We start from the raw sequence: 16,554 nt of genomic DNA, 5'->3' as shown, positions 1-16,554 counted from the left end.
ATCACATGGGAGGGATTTACAGCAACATCACTTAGACACTTGAACAGTACTTTAATATAAATTATTTACATTACTTTGACTTGAAGGTGCTAAATGTAGACTTTTATGGCTAAGTGCCATAAAAAAAAAGCTTGCTAAAGATGCTTGATACGAATTATTGATCCATTGAGTGGACTGAATAGGGTGAAATAGAAATGTGAGTTAACTATGGAATTATTGGTTTAAAGAATGGAATTCTAAAAATGAATGCCCGTATGAAACAATAAACAACAACATCCTACAAACAGCAGCAACAACAACAGCTGCATTTACAAAACACTAATCGATGCAGACGTTTCTCTATTAAGGTAACCACGGGAAGCGCCAGGCGTTGCCACGGCAACGCGACCAGGAAGTGTGAAGCTCCGTGGAGAGTGGAAGAGGCGGTTCTCTCTTTTTAGCCAATAAAACCAGCTTCTCGACCTCATGACTTTGTCAAAGTTTCAGAATTTTTTCGGCCAAACCTTACTGTAACTTCTCCACTGTGAGTCCAGGATGTCCGCGTCCATGAGAGCCAGTTCAGCGCCAAGTTCATCGAGGCCGGAGCAAACAGTGGACACCAGAGGTGACGACACTGAGCCGTCAGTGGGGAGGCTAGCTAAACATCACAACGGTCAGCTAGCAGGTGGATGCTAAACAAACGCAAGATGAGCTAATGTTAGGCAGACATAACGTCTTGCTGACACAGCACACATCACTTCACACAGACAGACAGTAAGTCAGATAGATACAACAGGCACAAACTCTGGCATTGATAATTAAAAGTCTCACTTTTCCCTTCAGACAAGACAAAAACTTAAAACAAAAAGCTTAATGGCTAATTGAATATCAATGTTCTTAAAATACCATTAGAATATTTAATTGTGTAAATAGGTAACTGTTTTTGGTAATAACATATTTTTAAGGGAAACAAATAAACAGTTGCACTTTGTTTGAAAAACACCTCAGATCGTCTTATCTTTTTACTTTTCTCATTTCCCATTACTTACCATCCCCTCATGCCAAGATGAGAGTCTGGATTACGCACCTACTGGTTTGTTTGAGTTTGATTTTGTTTCTCTCAGTGGCAGAGCTGAATGGTCAAGTCCCAGCAGAGAGCAGAAAGACACACCTCCCTCCTGTCAGCAGTCAGGTCATCCCAGATGAACTGTTGGTCAGCCTCACCTCCACCGTCTGCAACAGGAGCACGCTGGGGCACACTGCACACCATCGCCACTGCAAGGTACATACAAGCCCCATTTATTTGTGGCTGAAATCAGTTCATGCCAGTGTTCCTAAGATGAGTTTGTGTCCAGGGCTGTGGAATCAGACGGCCAGATGCGGTCTGGCATCACCCGCTCGGACGCAAGAAATACAGATACTTTCTGGAGCAGCCAACGTCCCTGACTGGAGCTGGCAGGTCAGCTAGATCAACAAAACATGCAACAACACATGTTGTTGCAAAAGATCTAGTGAAACATTACTTACATGTACTGTACCAATAATAACAGTATGGCGTTTATCTTGAGACTAATGCAGGAGTGGGTTCATGCAAATTCAGCTTGGTTAGATTTTACATTTTCATAACCAAACAACATGCAAATATCTTTTGTCTTGACTAGATAATAAAAGAAATGCCAGAATCAGGGCAACATTATATGTATCAAAAGTCTTAAATCTGCCTTTCGTCAGTCTGCAGATCGAATGAGACTAAGTTTGCATGTTTTTATCTTTTCTCTTTGGACGATGTTCATGCAGGGATATTTCATTCCTGTGTGATGCGATGGTAAACCACAGGAAGACAGTACCCCTCCCACCACTGACTGACAGGCATGGCATTGGCAACACACGAGTAAGTTGCTTCAGCTAATTTGTTGGCTTTTTACTCTTTACTTTGCCTTGTTTTATATTTACATAAAAGAAAATCATTCTTTTAGAGAAATTCAGGGATATTTTCATAATTAGTAGTAAAAGGTTTTACTGCTGTCTTAAATATACTATGATTTACCATGATAGTACTGACTTCAAATTCACATTTATTGCCATTCATCCATACACGTACACAGTGTGAAGTGATAAACAGAGCTACTCTGTCTTTCAGGACTCGAGTGTCTCAGAAAGTCTGATCCCAGAAGAATATCACATTGTGAAAAACAAAGGGCTGCAGAGCCTTGAGTTCTACGAGGAGTAAGTCAGCTCCATTATGCTCATCAATGTTCTGAATGTTCACCGTGCACCCTCATATTATCATTGTCAGATTGGAATTCGGTTTTCCTCTCAACTCTCACGTTGCTTCTCTTCCTCAGTGCGTTCACAGTGCAGCTGCAGGATGATGAGCAGAAGCTCCGGGTCTTCCCTTCAATGTGAGTTAAAAAATCTGAATTCATCTGATTAACAGATCAACCTTATTTGAGTAGTCTTCATTGGGAGATTTTGTTGTCTAACATAGTAATGGTGTAGCTTATTTGTAGAAGTAAAAGAACTGTGTACCATTATGTAGGCAAATGCTGTTAAGATAAGGGATGAGTATTGTCAGGAGAAGCCCTTAAGTGTGTTGTAATAGAAATGTGTGTGTATATTCTGTGTGTCCAGGAGGCCCAGTGGCAGAATGGAAGTGGTCCAGCTGATGAGGATAATGGATGACATGCTGGTGAAGGCTGGAGTGGATCAGCAGAGTGAGGAGCTGACTGAGCTCTGCCAGGTCGGACAGACAGACATGCAGAAAGTAGAAAGGCTGCTCTGTGCGTCTATGGCTGATATTGTTGCTGTGCTGCATTCATGTACAGACCCATGAAACCAAACCACTGACCCAGACTGCTTCATAACGACTGCTTTCTGTAGGAAGTCTGAGCAACTACATGTGGTGGCTTCCTCAGAGGATCACTGGTACCCGTGAATGTGGATTGTGATATGGAGTCATTGTATTTCTACAATTGGTTGTTTTGTCAATATTGAACTTTACTACCATCTACTGGATTTTAAAATGTATGACATTTATTTCACCAAAGCCAAATGCCCTATCTCACAATGTTAATGAAAGTGAGAAGTCCTCTCCAAAATTTAACAATTTTTTCCTTGGCCCATGCTACACCCTTCCACCAAGTTGCATGAAAATCAGGCCAGTGGTTTTTCTGTAACCCTGCTGGCAAACAGACAAACAAGCCAACAAAGAAACAAGCTGAACTGAAAACATAAACTTCCTTGGTGGAGGTAAAAACTACCACAGGTCATGATGCCCATGCTCATGATTTAGCACAATACACACACATACAATGCTTTGTGCATGCCGTGTGCAGGGCTGGAAGCTGGGTGTAGTCAGTAAAAAAATAAATCAGTGTTTATGTTCATTGTGGTGGCTGCACCCTCAACTTTAACATATTTAGTATGTGAAAAACAAAAGTGCTCACAGATTCTAATGGAAGTAAAGCCATCTATGCCATACATATTAGAAAGTGAAATGTCTTACAGATGGAGGGTCTGCTGGAGCTGGTGCGGGTGGAGCAGAGCATCTACAACACTGTTTTCCATGAACTGATCAGGCAGGTCAGCGTGAGCTGTGCTGAAAGAGGACAGCTGCTTGCCAAACTCAGGTTAACACATATAAAATGAAAAATTCTGCAACTGTATTACCTTTTATTACCTGAACTTAACTCTGAAACGTTTTGACAAATTGGAAGAAAATTGACATTTTTAGAAGATCTTTTTCAGTAAGGACCACAGGAAGCCTTTTCCCAAGCAGCTGTTGTATTTGTGTGTTCAGACAGCGCTACCAGTCCCTGCTCGAGCGAATCCCCTGCCGCCTGAAGGCTCTGCACACTGAGGTAGTGGCGCAGCGAGCTCTGGACCACCAGCTCACAGAGGAGATCATCCACATCAAGACATCCATCCAGCAGCTCAGCATGTACGTAGGTGAAGTGTCAGGCTGCTGGGTCCTGATGAATAACATTTTGAAAACTATGTGCTGTTACAGAGTGATTCTACTTTAAGAGGAAATAGTAAAGGCAAGAAACCAAAATAATGGCACTCGTTACTGTGTGTGAATGACAAACATGTTCATTTCCACGTGTGTTTATGTGCGTGCATCATCTTCACAGGGAACTGTCCAGGATCAGAGACCACGATGCCTCCGTGTCCCACCAGGTGGAGCGTGCTCACCAGCAGCTGGCTGGGGCACTTGAGCAGACTCACACCAACTCAGAGTCAGTCCCTCGTTGGGCCTGAATTACTGTTTATTCAGTCCAAGTTATATTTCCATTTCCAAGTTGATGCATTCCAAAATTCACCAGCAAGAACATTATGAACCTTTATTTATTTCAAGTTAAATTTATCCTTAATTATTACTTTAAAAAACTTTTTAGAGACTCAGCTAAGTGTTACAAGAGAGTGATAAAACTAATTTTCAGTAAGCGCTCTGTGAAAAAATCCAAGACGTGAGCTGGTGTTCCCTCTCAAATGATCCATCGTTTCTTCCCAGCGTGGTCCAGGGTTACCACGAGCTGTACGAGCTGCAGAGGGGTCGCCTTGAGGCTCAGCTGCTCCAGATGACTGAGGAGAGAGACTACTGGAGCCAGATCACCCTCTGCCTGGCCCTCAAGGTGTGTGAGCCATGTGTTTTTATTCAGATTGACTGATTATGGAATCAGGGTAAGAAAGTCATTAATATTGATTGTTTTACTACATGGAATGGATTTTATCATTCCCACCCCAATGATCAATTTCACAATATGCTCAACCTTGTTAGTGGTTGATAAAATATAGAAACTTGCATCACTGTTATATTTGTGTTGTAAGGATCAAATTTCTACCCGAAGAAGCTCAGTAGGAATGATATCAACTGAAGCTGAACCCGTTCAGTATGTTTTCTGTGACTGTCAGGTGATCAGTGTGAAGAAGCTGCAGCTGATCAGTCGGCTGCATATCAGCGAGCAAAGCTGGTTCAAGACAGCAGAGCACTGCAGCCTTTACCTCACTTCAAAGGTAACAGTGCAGCTCCTGTTTCTTCATTTTCTGTTTTGCTCCTGGCTCTAAACCAAACACCACAGATTACTTTTAGAAGTATCACTGGTGGTTCAGTTGCACTCTGACTATGACAGTGACCATCCTGCTGCAGGACGCAGAGGACCTGAATGTCATCATGGAGCTGACTGACGACTGGAAAGAGCAACTGGCTGCTTTCACGTCCCAGCTGAAGAAGACTGAGCATGCTCAGTGTGAACAGATCGGTGCCATCCAGCGAGGCATCGCTGAGTGGCTCAGCTTCTGCACCAGAGAGAACAAGTAATGACAGGCTAAGATACCAAAGGAGATTATTTAATATTCATGGATATCTATTATTATAATGTGCCTAGCCTACTTAAGAATCTACTTAAGCATTTTTATTGAGACTATACACTGCCGGGTAATAATCAGCAGTCATTGAGAGCAATTTATGACACAGATGATTGATCTGTATGTGTGTTCTGCTCTTTCTCTATTTCAAGGTGTCCTGACCCAAAGTATGAGGAAGCTTCAGTGGAAAAAATCCATGCTGATTTGAAGCAGTGGTCAAATGTAAGACAGCACATTTCCATCCTCTGTTTGTGTTTTTCTCATGGCTGTTTTAATCTATCTGATCTATCTCGACTTGATCGCACAGCTCACGTGTCTTATTCCTGACAGTAATCTCATTATCATCATGTATTTGATCTGTCTCGACTCTGTCATGTTTTTGATCCAATCACATCATCTCATCACTTCGTCTCGCATAATTACGTTCACCTGTCATGTCTGATCCACATCATCCCTGTCATGCTGTCATCTGTCTGCTGTGTTTCACCTCTGTCATCTGTCTCTTTCATCTGACATATCTCTTATCTATCCACCACTGATCAGTCATTTCACATCTGTGTCGTCCGTTTGAAAATCTTCTGCTAATGGGAAATTAATTCATTATAAAAAGTAGTCCGCATATGTCCTAACTGAGCATTAATTACATTTAAGCTTGTATTTTTTGGTGTTACAACGTAGTGTCGGGTTCGGCAGCCTTCAGTAAGATTCCAAATATCTGGTGGATATGTTGAAATTTGGGTAATACAGTATGTCTAGGCAACAGCAGATTTTCCTGTGTTGTCCTAAAGTCTTCCTCTGTGTTCGGTTTTTCTGCAGACGTTGGCCCTCCTGTGTGAGCGCTACCAAGGTGAAAAGCTCCTTTGCTGCCAGCAGACACTGGCCGAGCTTGGCCATGTCCAGGAAAGATGGCTGAAAATGAGCCTTCAGCTGTTCAGAAGACACCCTTCTGCCGATGGTGAACCTCCCGGAGGCCAGCAGGCCCTAAGAGAGCTGGTCCGGGTTCTATCTGAGCTCCTCAAACAGCTTGACACACAAGTCAGCGGAGAGAGTGGTGAGGGCTGATAGAGTCACAGGTTTTTAAATGAGCTAAAAGCTGATTTTGTGGCCTACAGGCAGGTAAGTATACACTTTAACCTGGCACTGCTTTAGTTTTGCTGGACTGTAGTCCAAATGGGCATCTGTAAACAAACAGAACTGCTGACAGCTGCAAAATCCGGACCTTAGTGAGTGTCGCAGTGTGACAGACTGCTGTATAGTCACAGAATCCTCGTGTGTCTGTCTGTGTGTGATAGAATCCTTAAGATGTGCTGAAACTGATTCCAGGCACGCTCTTTCAGGCGTCCACGGACAGATCACGGTGCTGCTGGGGTTGATGGAGTCCTGGATTTCCAAGCTTGGTGCAGTGATCGGTCGGCCAGAAATGATGTCCGTCTGTGATTGGCTGAAACTGGAGAAGGCACTGTGCAATTGGCAAAGTGTGGCTGAAAAAGCCAAACAGAACATCTCCAGCACGCAGACAGAGAGTGAAAATAAAATCAAGCATGACATATAGTACGTGTTTCATTCAGTGGCATTACTAGTGACACACTTACAGTACACCTCTCTGAGCTTTAAATTTATACACAAGTCTGTCAAAATGATGGTTAAAACAATGGATGCCATGAACAGAGAGCTGCTCATTTTGTAGATTAGTTTGTGTAAAATTTTGAACTTTCTTAAATACAAGAAGGTTTGTATTCTGTGTGTGTAGTGAATCAAATATATGCATGTTTTAATATGCATACTTAGGATTCACAAACACTTGGAAGTGAACTGTGACCTACAGACTAATGAGCAAGTCTTTAATCAACACAGCAATAAATATTTGCTGATGGGTGCAAATCAAAGCTCATTTTTCCATGTTGCCTTTCAGTCTAGTTGCCATAATTGTCCATTAACACATTACGGGGAGAGGCTTTTTTTTGTTTTGTTTTTTTTTTTGTTAGAAAACTTCATAGAGAATCAAAGTCTCTAAGCTTTTATTAACACATCTTATTTGTTTCTTTTGATAACATTTGATTGAATGGGTTTTATTAATCAGCAGATTGAAAAATGACTACAAGTGCTTTAATACTGAAATTGAACTATTCCCCAGTAGTTATTTGTTTCTGTTGTGTGTTTGTTTGTGAACAGTGCAGAGGCAGAAAACGTGTTAGACAAAGTGCAGGAGTTCATAACCAGCCTGTCCAACTTCACTGATGGTGAGAACCAGAGACTCAGTGAAGAGGTGAGTACCAACCAGGTGCAGTCAAACTGTAAAGGGAGTTTACACGCAAGTCCAACAAACAAATCAGCTCCATGAATGTGATGCTTAGATGCTTCACAGAGAATACATCCAAACAACATTATGCCATTTCCATTCAGACTTTAATATTTGATGTGTCACCATTTTGAGTTGGAAATGGAAGCTCTGTTTAATTAGTCCACCTGATCTTTTCACTTTCCAGTTGTTCCCTCTGTCTGCTCTGCACTTTTCACTGTCAGCTTCACTTCCTGAGCTCTTAAGATAAGCTTATTTTACCATTCATACAATTACAATATGCACAAGCACCAGATGCACTGTATTTAATGTTTTTAACAAAACCACATGTCTCGTGTGGATCTTTGCCCATTTACCCCACATCATTTCAGGTACTCTCTGCCTTCTTTAGAGTTTCACTGTTCACAGTGATTTAAGTTTTTTCCTTTGTATAACTTATTTGCTCTTAGTCTTTTCCAACAACAGCTTACCCCGCATTCCTGCATACTGTTACCACACAACTGCCCAGTATGATGATTTCTCCTGCTTCTTTTCATGCTGTTTATCACAGAGCAGCTCTGCCAGAGCAGTTGTGGTTTCAATCCATGTCCACAATGTTTGTTGAGGGAGAGGAGTCTGACAGTGTCAATATCTCTTTTATTTTATTTATTTATTTATTTTTTTGCTTTTATTTGCCTTTTTGCCTTTTTAAAGAGATTTGCTATGATGTTACAGGTTGACTTTTCGTGTTCCCTCTCCTACCAGGTCACTTCTATTCATATGGCTCAGACCCGCTGGATGTTGGATCTGTTGCTCCTTATGGTACCTGACCATAGTGAGGACCAGAACCAAGAACAGGATAAGCCCTCCATTACAAATGTCTCACTACAGACACTGGATGAGGATGCCAAGATGCTGGCAGAGAAACTGGACTATTTTTCCAGATGTATCACCAGGTACCAGAGGTGTTTACAGTATACAGTGAGGCAGCTGATGTTAACTGATGTTAACTAACATGGTAGAGTGAGCAAACTGTGTTGTCTTACACAAGCACTGAACTACTACAGAGTACAGTGATAACCTCCTTACACTAGAGATACTAATTAACAACACAGAAATGAAATGATGGCTAAAGTATTTGTAGTTACTTCAACGTTGACAGTACCTTTGAAACAGTATGTTTGACTGAGAGCAGCTCAGCAGAGGAGGATTTTCTCCAGGATTTACTCATCAGGAAATGTTTGTTTTTGACTCCAGCTCTTGCAAGCTGATTCTGGAGGAGCAGAATCAGCAGAACCCACGTGAAGCTGAGGGTGAAAAGGAGATGAACGAGTGCAGAAAGCTGCAGGTGAACGACGTGGAATGGTGTGACATTCAATGAATAGAACTGATTGTAATGTTATGGCTAACTGTTTTTACCCCTCAAAAGTAATCATTGCTGGAGGTGCACCATAAAAATCAAGAGTTGCATCAAACCAACTTTCCAGTTTGAGACCAAACAGCTTCTGAATACATCTGCACAACTGGTAGATTTACCCTTAAGAAAAAAGGATGTCCAAACTGTTTTGTACTGAATGATGAAATTAATTATCAACTGTCATTTTTTAGCTTGCAACAATGTGTTTCGGACAGAGCGGGGTCGTGATGGTGGTGGCTCACCTGTCAACACAAGTGTTTATCAACTTATCAGAATGCCTTCTTAAAGAATTAACAATTCACGACACATATTGAGGTATATACATGTACACATACCCAAGTGTTCATGAATAGTTTTCAGAGCTGAAGACACAGTTCTATGCCACTCTTGTGTCTCCAGAAGAGGGAGCCAGATTGCAGTTACACACTCAGGTGAGGTAAAGTAAGCAAACCTACATCTGTGTGTCTGTGTGTTGTTGTGTCCATCATTAGACGGAGTGTATTGATTGGGTGGAGACCTGTGTAATCCTGCTGTCAGGAGTGAAAGGTGGTCCTGTGGAGCTGCCTGTCAGACAGGCTGACCCCACCTCCAGCAGTGATGTTCCGGTCTCTCCAGCAGACAGCATGGAGACTTTGGTGAGGACTCCATTATTGGAGAAATTACTTGAAAGTGTGGTGCTCTATTTTTTTATTATCTTGATGATGGCCTGCGTGTGTGTGTGTGTGTGTGTGTGTGTGTGTGTGTGTGTCTTTGTGTTTACAGGTGAATGAAGAAGTTTCAGCAGAACCTACAGCAGACAGTGAGGTCAAAGATGAGACTGAGGCAGAGCAGAAAGAGGTGAATCAAAGTAACAGCTGTGGAGTACGAGTGAAAAGCTCAATGAAGCCTGTAATCCTTTAGACTGCGCTTTAGAACGTGGAACAAGGTTTTTGGAGTCTGTAGAATTCCTAAATGAAGTTCTAGTGTCTTTACTTGACATGCTGTAGATGTACAAGTTTATCCAAACATTTCAGCAATTAAACTATAGTATCTTTTTCTAGTGGGCGGCACGGTGGGGCAGTAGTGCGCGTGCCTCATAGCAAGAAGGTTGCCGGTTCGATCCCCGGGCAGGGCCTTTCTTTGTGAAATTTGCATGTTCTTCCCGTGCATGCATGGGTTCTCTCCGGGTACTCCGGCTTCCTCCCACAGACCAAAAACATGCTCATTAGTTTAACTGGTGACTCTAAAATTGCCCCTAGGTGTGAGCGTGAATGGTTGTTTGTCTTGTGTGTTGTCCTGCAATCGGCTGGCAACCGATCCAGGGTGTACCCCGCCTCTCGCCTGTTGACAGCTGGGATAGGCTCCAGCCCCCCCGCAACCCCGAAAGGGATAGGCGGTATAGAAAATGGATGGATGGATGGATCTTTTTCTAGTGAGCTAAATGTTTCAGGAAGAGAAAAAGCATCTTTGCTGTTGATGATATAGGACAGCAGGCGGTTTGAGTAGTTCAGCAGTCATTTAACCAGGGGATCAGGGTTGAACACTTGATTAGGGTGGTCATAACTACAGTATAGAATTATATTGTTGAATGATGGTATTAAGTTAGAATTTTGAGCAGCCCTGTTTGGTGTATTATATGCATTATAATTATATTTGTTATAAATATAATGTGCAATAGATAATGTATTCAACAACTGTTACCAAATGAATGGTAATCATCATCATAATAATAACATGGGCAGTGATAATACTCTTATTTCTCCACAGTGCACTGCTGAACGAGAAGAAACACAAAAAGAGGTTTGTCAGGTATAAATATTGTTTCCATGAAATGTACATTACAGTAAATTATAGTCAGCAGTCTGATCAGAAAAAGACTAAAATCCTGGGCTTGTTTGGAACATTGAATTAAGACATTCATGATTCATTATGAAGGTTTTATGGAGTTTGTTTGATAAAAAACACATGAAAAACAATTAAATAAACTCTTGAGGAACACTGGCTCTTATCAAAGGAACACAGCTGGTTTTATTTATGTTACAGTATGATCCAGACTTGCTAAAATTGAATGTTGTTGTTGTCCTGCAGGGGGAGCCAGCGGTTTGCGAGAGCCCAGTGGTGAAGCTGATTGGCTATGATGGGAACATTACACACAGAAAGCTGGGAGAGAGCAGTGTCCACCTGAATGGGGTCAGGCATTACTGTCATGTCTTTGTATAGAACAGAACAAACTGCCTGTCTGTCCCACTGACCATCCGTCTGTTTGTCTCTTTCTGTCAGACTGAGGAGCTGGTTGTGTCCCCGCTGACAGATGAATCACAGAAAGCTTTTAGTGATCTGACCACAGTGGGATTACTTCAGCAGGAACTGCAGTAAATTGACTTTGTTACCATGGAGTTTATCACAAATTCATGTTGGAAAACTGTGTTAATATAGATGACTCGCATCACCTTTTTGTATGGAGAGGAGTTTATTAGGCAAAATCCCATCAGAAGGGCAACAAGGAAATAAATATATGTCTGATTTGCTCATTTCAATCATTGTTGAAATAAGTTAATTTAATGTCCACACATAAGACTTCAGTGAGTTTTCTGTGTTTGTGTTTGTCAGTGATTCAGAGCTGCGGGTCCAGAGTGCCGAACACCGAGCCCTGAAGGCTGAAGAAGGCCTGCAGGCAGCGCTGGAGAAGATTCAGGACCTGGAGAGACAACTGCAGGGTCGACCCAGTCTGGAGTCAAAAAGTAGTGAAGGTAGCGACTAAACAACAAATTCTGTAAACTTAGAACTGAAGCAGAGAGACAGCGACACAATATTAAAGCTTTTTTTGTGTTGCAGAGAAAAAGAAAACACCACCACCTTCCCCACCACCAGCAACACCTCCAGCTCCTCCAAAGAAGAGCACAGCTGAAGGCAAACCAACAAGCAGCACCAAAAGGACCAAGAAACGGTGATCTGACATGTGATCACAAGGTGTTCCACTTCATACCTATGCATGAGACTGAGCAGGTCAGCACTGCTATTAAACCACAAAATATCTATCAATATTCACACTATTTGGCTGTTGTATGAGAACAAATATAGTGACGCTTCCATTTACATTATGGTTTGCTGTGGTCTCATTTAACCTTGTGATATGTCTTTGACTCCATGTAAACGCAGAGCAAACAATAAAGTTTCTGACATGAAAATGGGATTCTTTTTTCAAAGTATTCAGGGAAACATTTATTGTGGACTCGTATTTTAAATGGTACTCAAATAAACAAAATAATTTGGCTTGAAGTTTACTTTCTTCAACGTGGACAATATCTCCTGAAACTAGATCATAAGCTGATAATTACTGGCTCACTCTCAGTAGGTGTTCAATAATAATTAATTCTTACATTTCAACAATGCTAATTCATTTCATAGCAGTCTGTCACATCATTGGTGAGTCTCTGTCTGGATCTCCCTCTGTCATCCCCCCTTCTTCTTCCACAACAGGGGGAGGAGGGGGTGGTAGGGATGAGAGGTCAGTGGTCGTGCTGAGGAGATCTGGAGGGAGTGGAAGGACCAGGGCAGGGTGGAGGAGACGGAGGGAAGCCCTGAACCCTTCCCAGGCATCTCTCTCTCCTTCTGCTGCTTTTGCCTGTTGGAGAGATGGACAGCCGTTTGAAACATGTTCTCTTTACAAAATTTACAAACGTAGAAATGATTTTACTGGCAGAGGTAAACTTCAGTTGGCAGAACTAAAGAACTGTTGTTTTGGAGGCTAAAGCAGGGCCACGCTCTGTGGTGCACCGAGCTGAGTGTTGCAAAGCAGCCCCTGCCTGCTGCCAGCCGCTGTCTTTGCTGCCAGCTAATGCCTTTCACTGTGTACTACTACAAGGATTCGCCACAGTTAGACGTGCTCTAATTGTATACATGGAGGCTTTAATTATATCAGCTATCTTAAGTAAAATTCATCTTCTTGCCTTTTCTGCCTATCAAATACTGCTGATAATGAAACACTTCCTGAGTTAGGTAAATCTTTGGTTAAATGCCATATTTAAAGTGCAAAAACAAGCATTAAATTTCAAAACGATAAACATCAGATTATAAAAAGCCGGTTTAGTTACTTCCTCTGACCTGGTTTTGTCTCTTGGCCTCAGCATCAGCAGCCAGACTCTGCTGTAACTCCGCAGGAAAACTGAGCTCGTCTCTGACAGGAAATCAAACACAAGCCTGGTCAGCAGGAACGTCACGGTGCACGACAAATCTCCACATTCCTTTTTGCTGCTTACTTGGAAAAATCAGTGCGTGCAGAGGAAATAGCTTTTGCGCACAGAAAGTGAGGCATTTTTCACAAGCTCTGCTATCTCTCTGCATTGTACAATTCAGCTTCTTTTTCTTTTGGGCTGGTAGATATCTTCAAAAATCATCTAGAGTCTCTTTAGCCATTGAAAGCATCAGCATCAGGTCTTGCTGTCACACAGTCACCCAGGCATTAAGATCAGTCTACACCCACAGTAACAAAAGGTACACCAGCATGCATCGCCACCTCAGGACGTAACGTGCTCTGTGATCTTCTTGACTGTAGTTACTCGTTAACTGAAACAGATGCTCTTGAGGAAGGTTAATAAAAGAAAGATAAATTACAACAAGTCTTACATGTCTGCTCTCTCCACCCTGATGCCCCAGCGGCAAGCAACAGAGTCAACGGCTGCTTGTATCTTCTGTCCGATCTTCCTCCTGTGCAGCAGGACGTGGCTGAGTGTGTGTTGGGCGAGGACGTCTCTGACCGCTGCCTGGACCAGTGTCTGCAGCACTGTGGTCAGACTGGACAGGGCTGCGCTGCACATAGCCACATTCTCTATCTGGTAATAACACACTGCACTCAGCTCCGGCCTGACCAGGTCCTTTGTCACCACCTGTGTCAGATGAAGGAGGAAAAATATCAGTCAGCAGTCTAATCCAATTAAAACCTTGTCACTGTCTGGTAAATGTGCTCAGTGGGGCGACACTTCATTTACTCACCATCCTAAAAGGTTTAGAAACACAGTTTAACGAAGATGGAACTTCTGTGAATGTAATATAGTGAAAGTGGCTGTTGAAGTTTACCAGCCAGTGACAAATAAGGCTGATCTCTTTATGAACTGTGAAAGATTTACTGCACCTTCAGGGAAAGCAAAGCGCATTTACAGTAAATCTGTAAATCTATTATCAATCATTTTTGCATATGGAGCTAAATGTGAGTACATCAGCTGGGTTTAATTTATTGTTCTGTACCGTGTGAGGAGGAACCTTCAGCATTTTCAGTCGAATGTCGACCTTGTGACACACGTCAAGGAGTGGGAGGTAGAAAAGAAGACCTGAAGAAAGGAATAGAAAAGAAAGGACAGATGTTTTGTTTTTTTTAAGTTATATTTCTTTGACTGTGGTGGTGAATGTGCAGGTCTCAGGCTAAAACATTTGAACTAACTGTGGGGTGCCCAAACTTTTCATGACTCTGTGGCTGTATGATCACTCGCCAAGAAATGGCAAGGCAGCTGTTGTGGCACATTCTTAATGTAAGCAAAATAAAAAAAAACTACAGTTTTTGTATCACCACTGACAGATGAGCACAAAAGATCACAGTAATTGGTGACAACCTGGTCCTCTGGGTCGTCCACGGAGTAGGTGACCCAGTCTGAAGATCACTGCTCTCTCGTGCTCTCTCACTACCTGTCAGTCAAAATGACAGTCAGTCAGTCCTTATAAATGGATGACGGCGATGGTTGGAGTGTCCAATTGACATACAACACAAGTAGGTCAGCCTTACATTGTAGTCAGAACGTAGTAGGACATCGACACATTTTTGCTGTGTTGGCTGTGTACTGTAGTGCATTGGATTAGAAATAAAACAAAGGAAATGAGGTGAAAATACTGACTCATGCTAAAAAAATCCCCAATATTCACTCTTTTCTCTGAATATTTTACTTCTTGTCAAGGTGGAAACAGCATTTTGACCATGAGGAGATGTCTCTGATGAAACCTGAATGATAAAATTCACACAGAAAGTAGATGCAGTGTTTGGTTTCTGTTCAGTCTATTGTGTTGTTCATACTTTGACACAGAACCAGATGGAAAGAGGGAGGAAGAGAAGAACCAGAGCCAAGACGAAGACCATCAGCAGCCACTCAAACACTCCAAGGTTCTTGCGCTTCAGACCTGCAGAGATCCACCGAACTTAGTATGAAGAAATCCAACCAAGATACTCAGATTAAACAGAGCAGGAAAAGTGAGCATTCCCCTAAGAGCTAAGAGCTAAGACCCTTTTTCCAGAATGTATCCTTCAAGAAATACAACACAAAGAAAATTCCAGGTGACAGGATGACATATTTCTTTATCCAGAAAACAAAGAACTGAGGAAAACTAAAGAAGCAATAACAGAAATAAATCCACTGTTAACCTTTGCCTCACAGCAGACACAATATACCAGGCTTTTCTTCAGACTTCACTTACTGTCCTCCTGCTCTGCTGCTTCCAGGAGCCCCAGGTTGTCCTCCTTCACCTCATCCTCTCTCACACTGTCTATGTCCACCACGGTGGATTTCACCTTCACGTCTGCCTGCTGCTCCACCGTCATCTTGTGTGTCTCTTGCTTCTCCTTCTGTAGCCTCTCTTTCCTCACTGATGACGCCTCTGGGTCACGGCCTGTCTTTGATGTCCTTTGTTGGTAACTTCTGGGAGGCACTGTGGCTCCCCTCACCCTCTCCTTCCCAGGATTCATTCTGGATCTCGGAGGGTTTCTGGAGTGGACATTTGAGGACTTCTCCATTCTGGCTGGAGCCTCTGCAGTACAGACCACAGGAGTGATGGCTGTCGGTATGTTTCTGCTTGATGGGTTAGTGGATGGTTCCCTGAGTGAAATTTTTTGGCTGTTGAGATACTTCCTCTGGCTGAAGGTCTGCAGCTGGAGTCAGTGATTGCTGCCGTCTACTGTGGTCATCAGACGGAATACGTGGATGGTACATTAAACTGACTGTCGGACTGTGGGAGGACAGTAGTGGGAGGGCCACTTAGCGCTGTCTCTGCTTTTCAAATTATTTTAGGTCAGTGAACCTTTGTGAGCATGGATGTCAATGTCTGTTGTCATAGCAGCAAAATAAAGTAAAAGCAATTGATGAGATAATGTGAAAACATCAAGATTCTGTAATAATGGTAAGTTCTCATCTGCTGGTCATCTCTTGATCTACAAACAAATAAAGGGCATCTCTCTCCCTCTTTTCCCCCACATTCAGAATAGCCTCATTAGCCTCATAACACATCCAGGGAATTTTATTTTCAGCAATATTTCGTTTCTGTTAGAAACAAGAGAAAAGATGAGCCAAATGTTCCCCAATCCTTGAGTATAAAATTCGAAGTTGTTCTCACATTTGGTGAACAGCATGGTAGCACGTCTACTAAAGTATACATGGCCTGCTTAAATCACTGATGTCAATACTTTGGGAAGTTGGTGGAGGCATGGGCTGGTGGGTGTCCTGTAGGGAAATGTTTATACCATTTATGCCTTAAATCATAAACATGGGATTTAAGT

At 42.4% G+C, this 16,554-nt stretch overlaps 2 protein-coding genes across 2 annotated transcripts; one reads left to right on the top strand and one right to left on the bottom strand.

Moving 5' to 3' along the window:
- Positions 1 to 534: 534 nt before the first annotated feature.
- Positions 535 to 12,177, top strand: axdnd1 (axonemal dynein light chain domain containing 1). Its single transcript, XM_070960447.1, has 26 exons — positions 535 to 624; positions 1,112 to 1,261; positions 1,335 to 1,438; positions 1,777 to 1,870; positions 2,120 to 2,205; positions 2,325 to 2,381; positions 2,611 to 2,719; positions 3,487 to 3,608; positions 3,779 to 3,919; positions 4,113 to 4,217; positions 4,493 to 4,613; positions 4,894 to 4,995; positions 5,129 to 5,295; positions 5,499 to 5,568; positions 6,163 to 6,397; positions 6,684 to 6,897; positions 7,519 to 7,612; positions 8,390 to 8,580; positions 8,882 to 8,972; positions 9,533 to 9,676; positions 9,804 to 9,878; positions 10,788 to 10,829; positions 11,109 to 11,210; positions 11,301 to 11,392; positions 11,631 to 11,770; positions 11,856 to 12,177. The coding sequence occupies exons 1-26, from the start codon at positions 535 to 537 to the stop codon at positions 11,969 to 11,971; spliced, it is 3,054 nt and encodes a 1,017-aa protein (XP_070816548.1). The 3' UTR covers positions 11,972 to 12,177.
- Positions 12,178 to 12,354: 177 nt separating this feature from the next.
- On the bottom strand, positions 12,355 to 15,795 carry nphs2 (NPHS2 stomatin family member, podocin). Its single transcript, XM_070961601.1, has 7 exons — positions 15,480 to 15,795; positions 15,082 to 15,203; positions 14,627 to 14,699; positions 14,265 to 14,347; positions 13,647 to 13,906; positions 13,115 to 13,197; positions 12,355 to 12,638 (listed from the first exon to the last, which is right to left on the bottom strand). Exons 1-7 carry the CDS (start codon positions 15,793 to 15,795, stop codon positions 12,436 to 12,438), a joined length of 1,140 nt encoding a protein of 379 aa, XP_070817702.1. The 3' UTR covers positions 12,355 to 12,435.
- Positions 15,796 to 16,554: the final 759 nt, after the last annotated feature.

Source organism: Chaetodon trifascialis, chromosome 4, assembly GCF_039877785.1.
Source record: "Chaetodon trifascialis isolate fChaTrf1 chromosome 4, fChaTrf1.hap1, whole genome shotgun sequence".
Taxonomy (NCBI): Eukaryota; Metazoa; Chordata; class Actinopteri; order Chaetodontiformes; family Chaetodontidae; genus Chaetodon; species Chaetodon trifascialis.
This window is presented reverse-complemented; position numbering and strand designations above follow the sequence as displayed.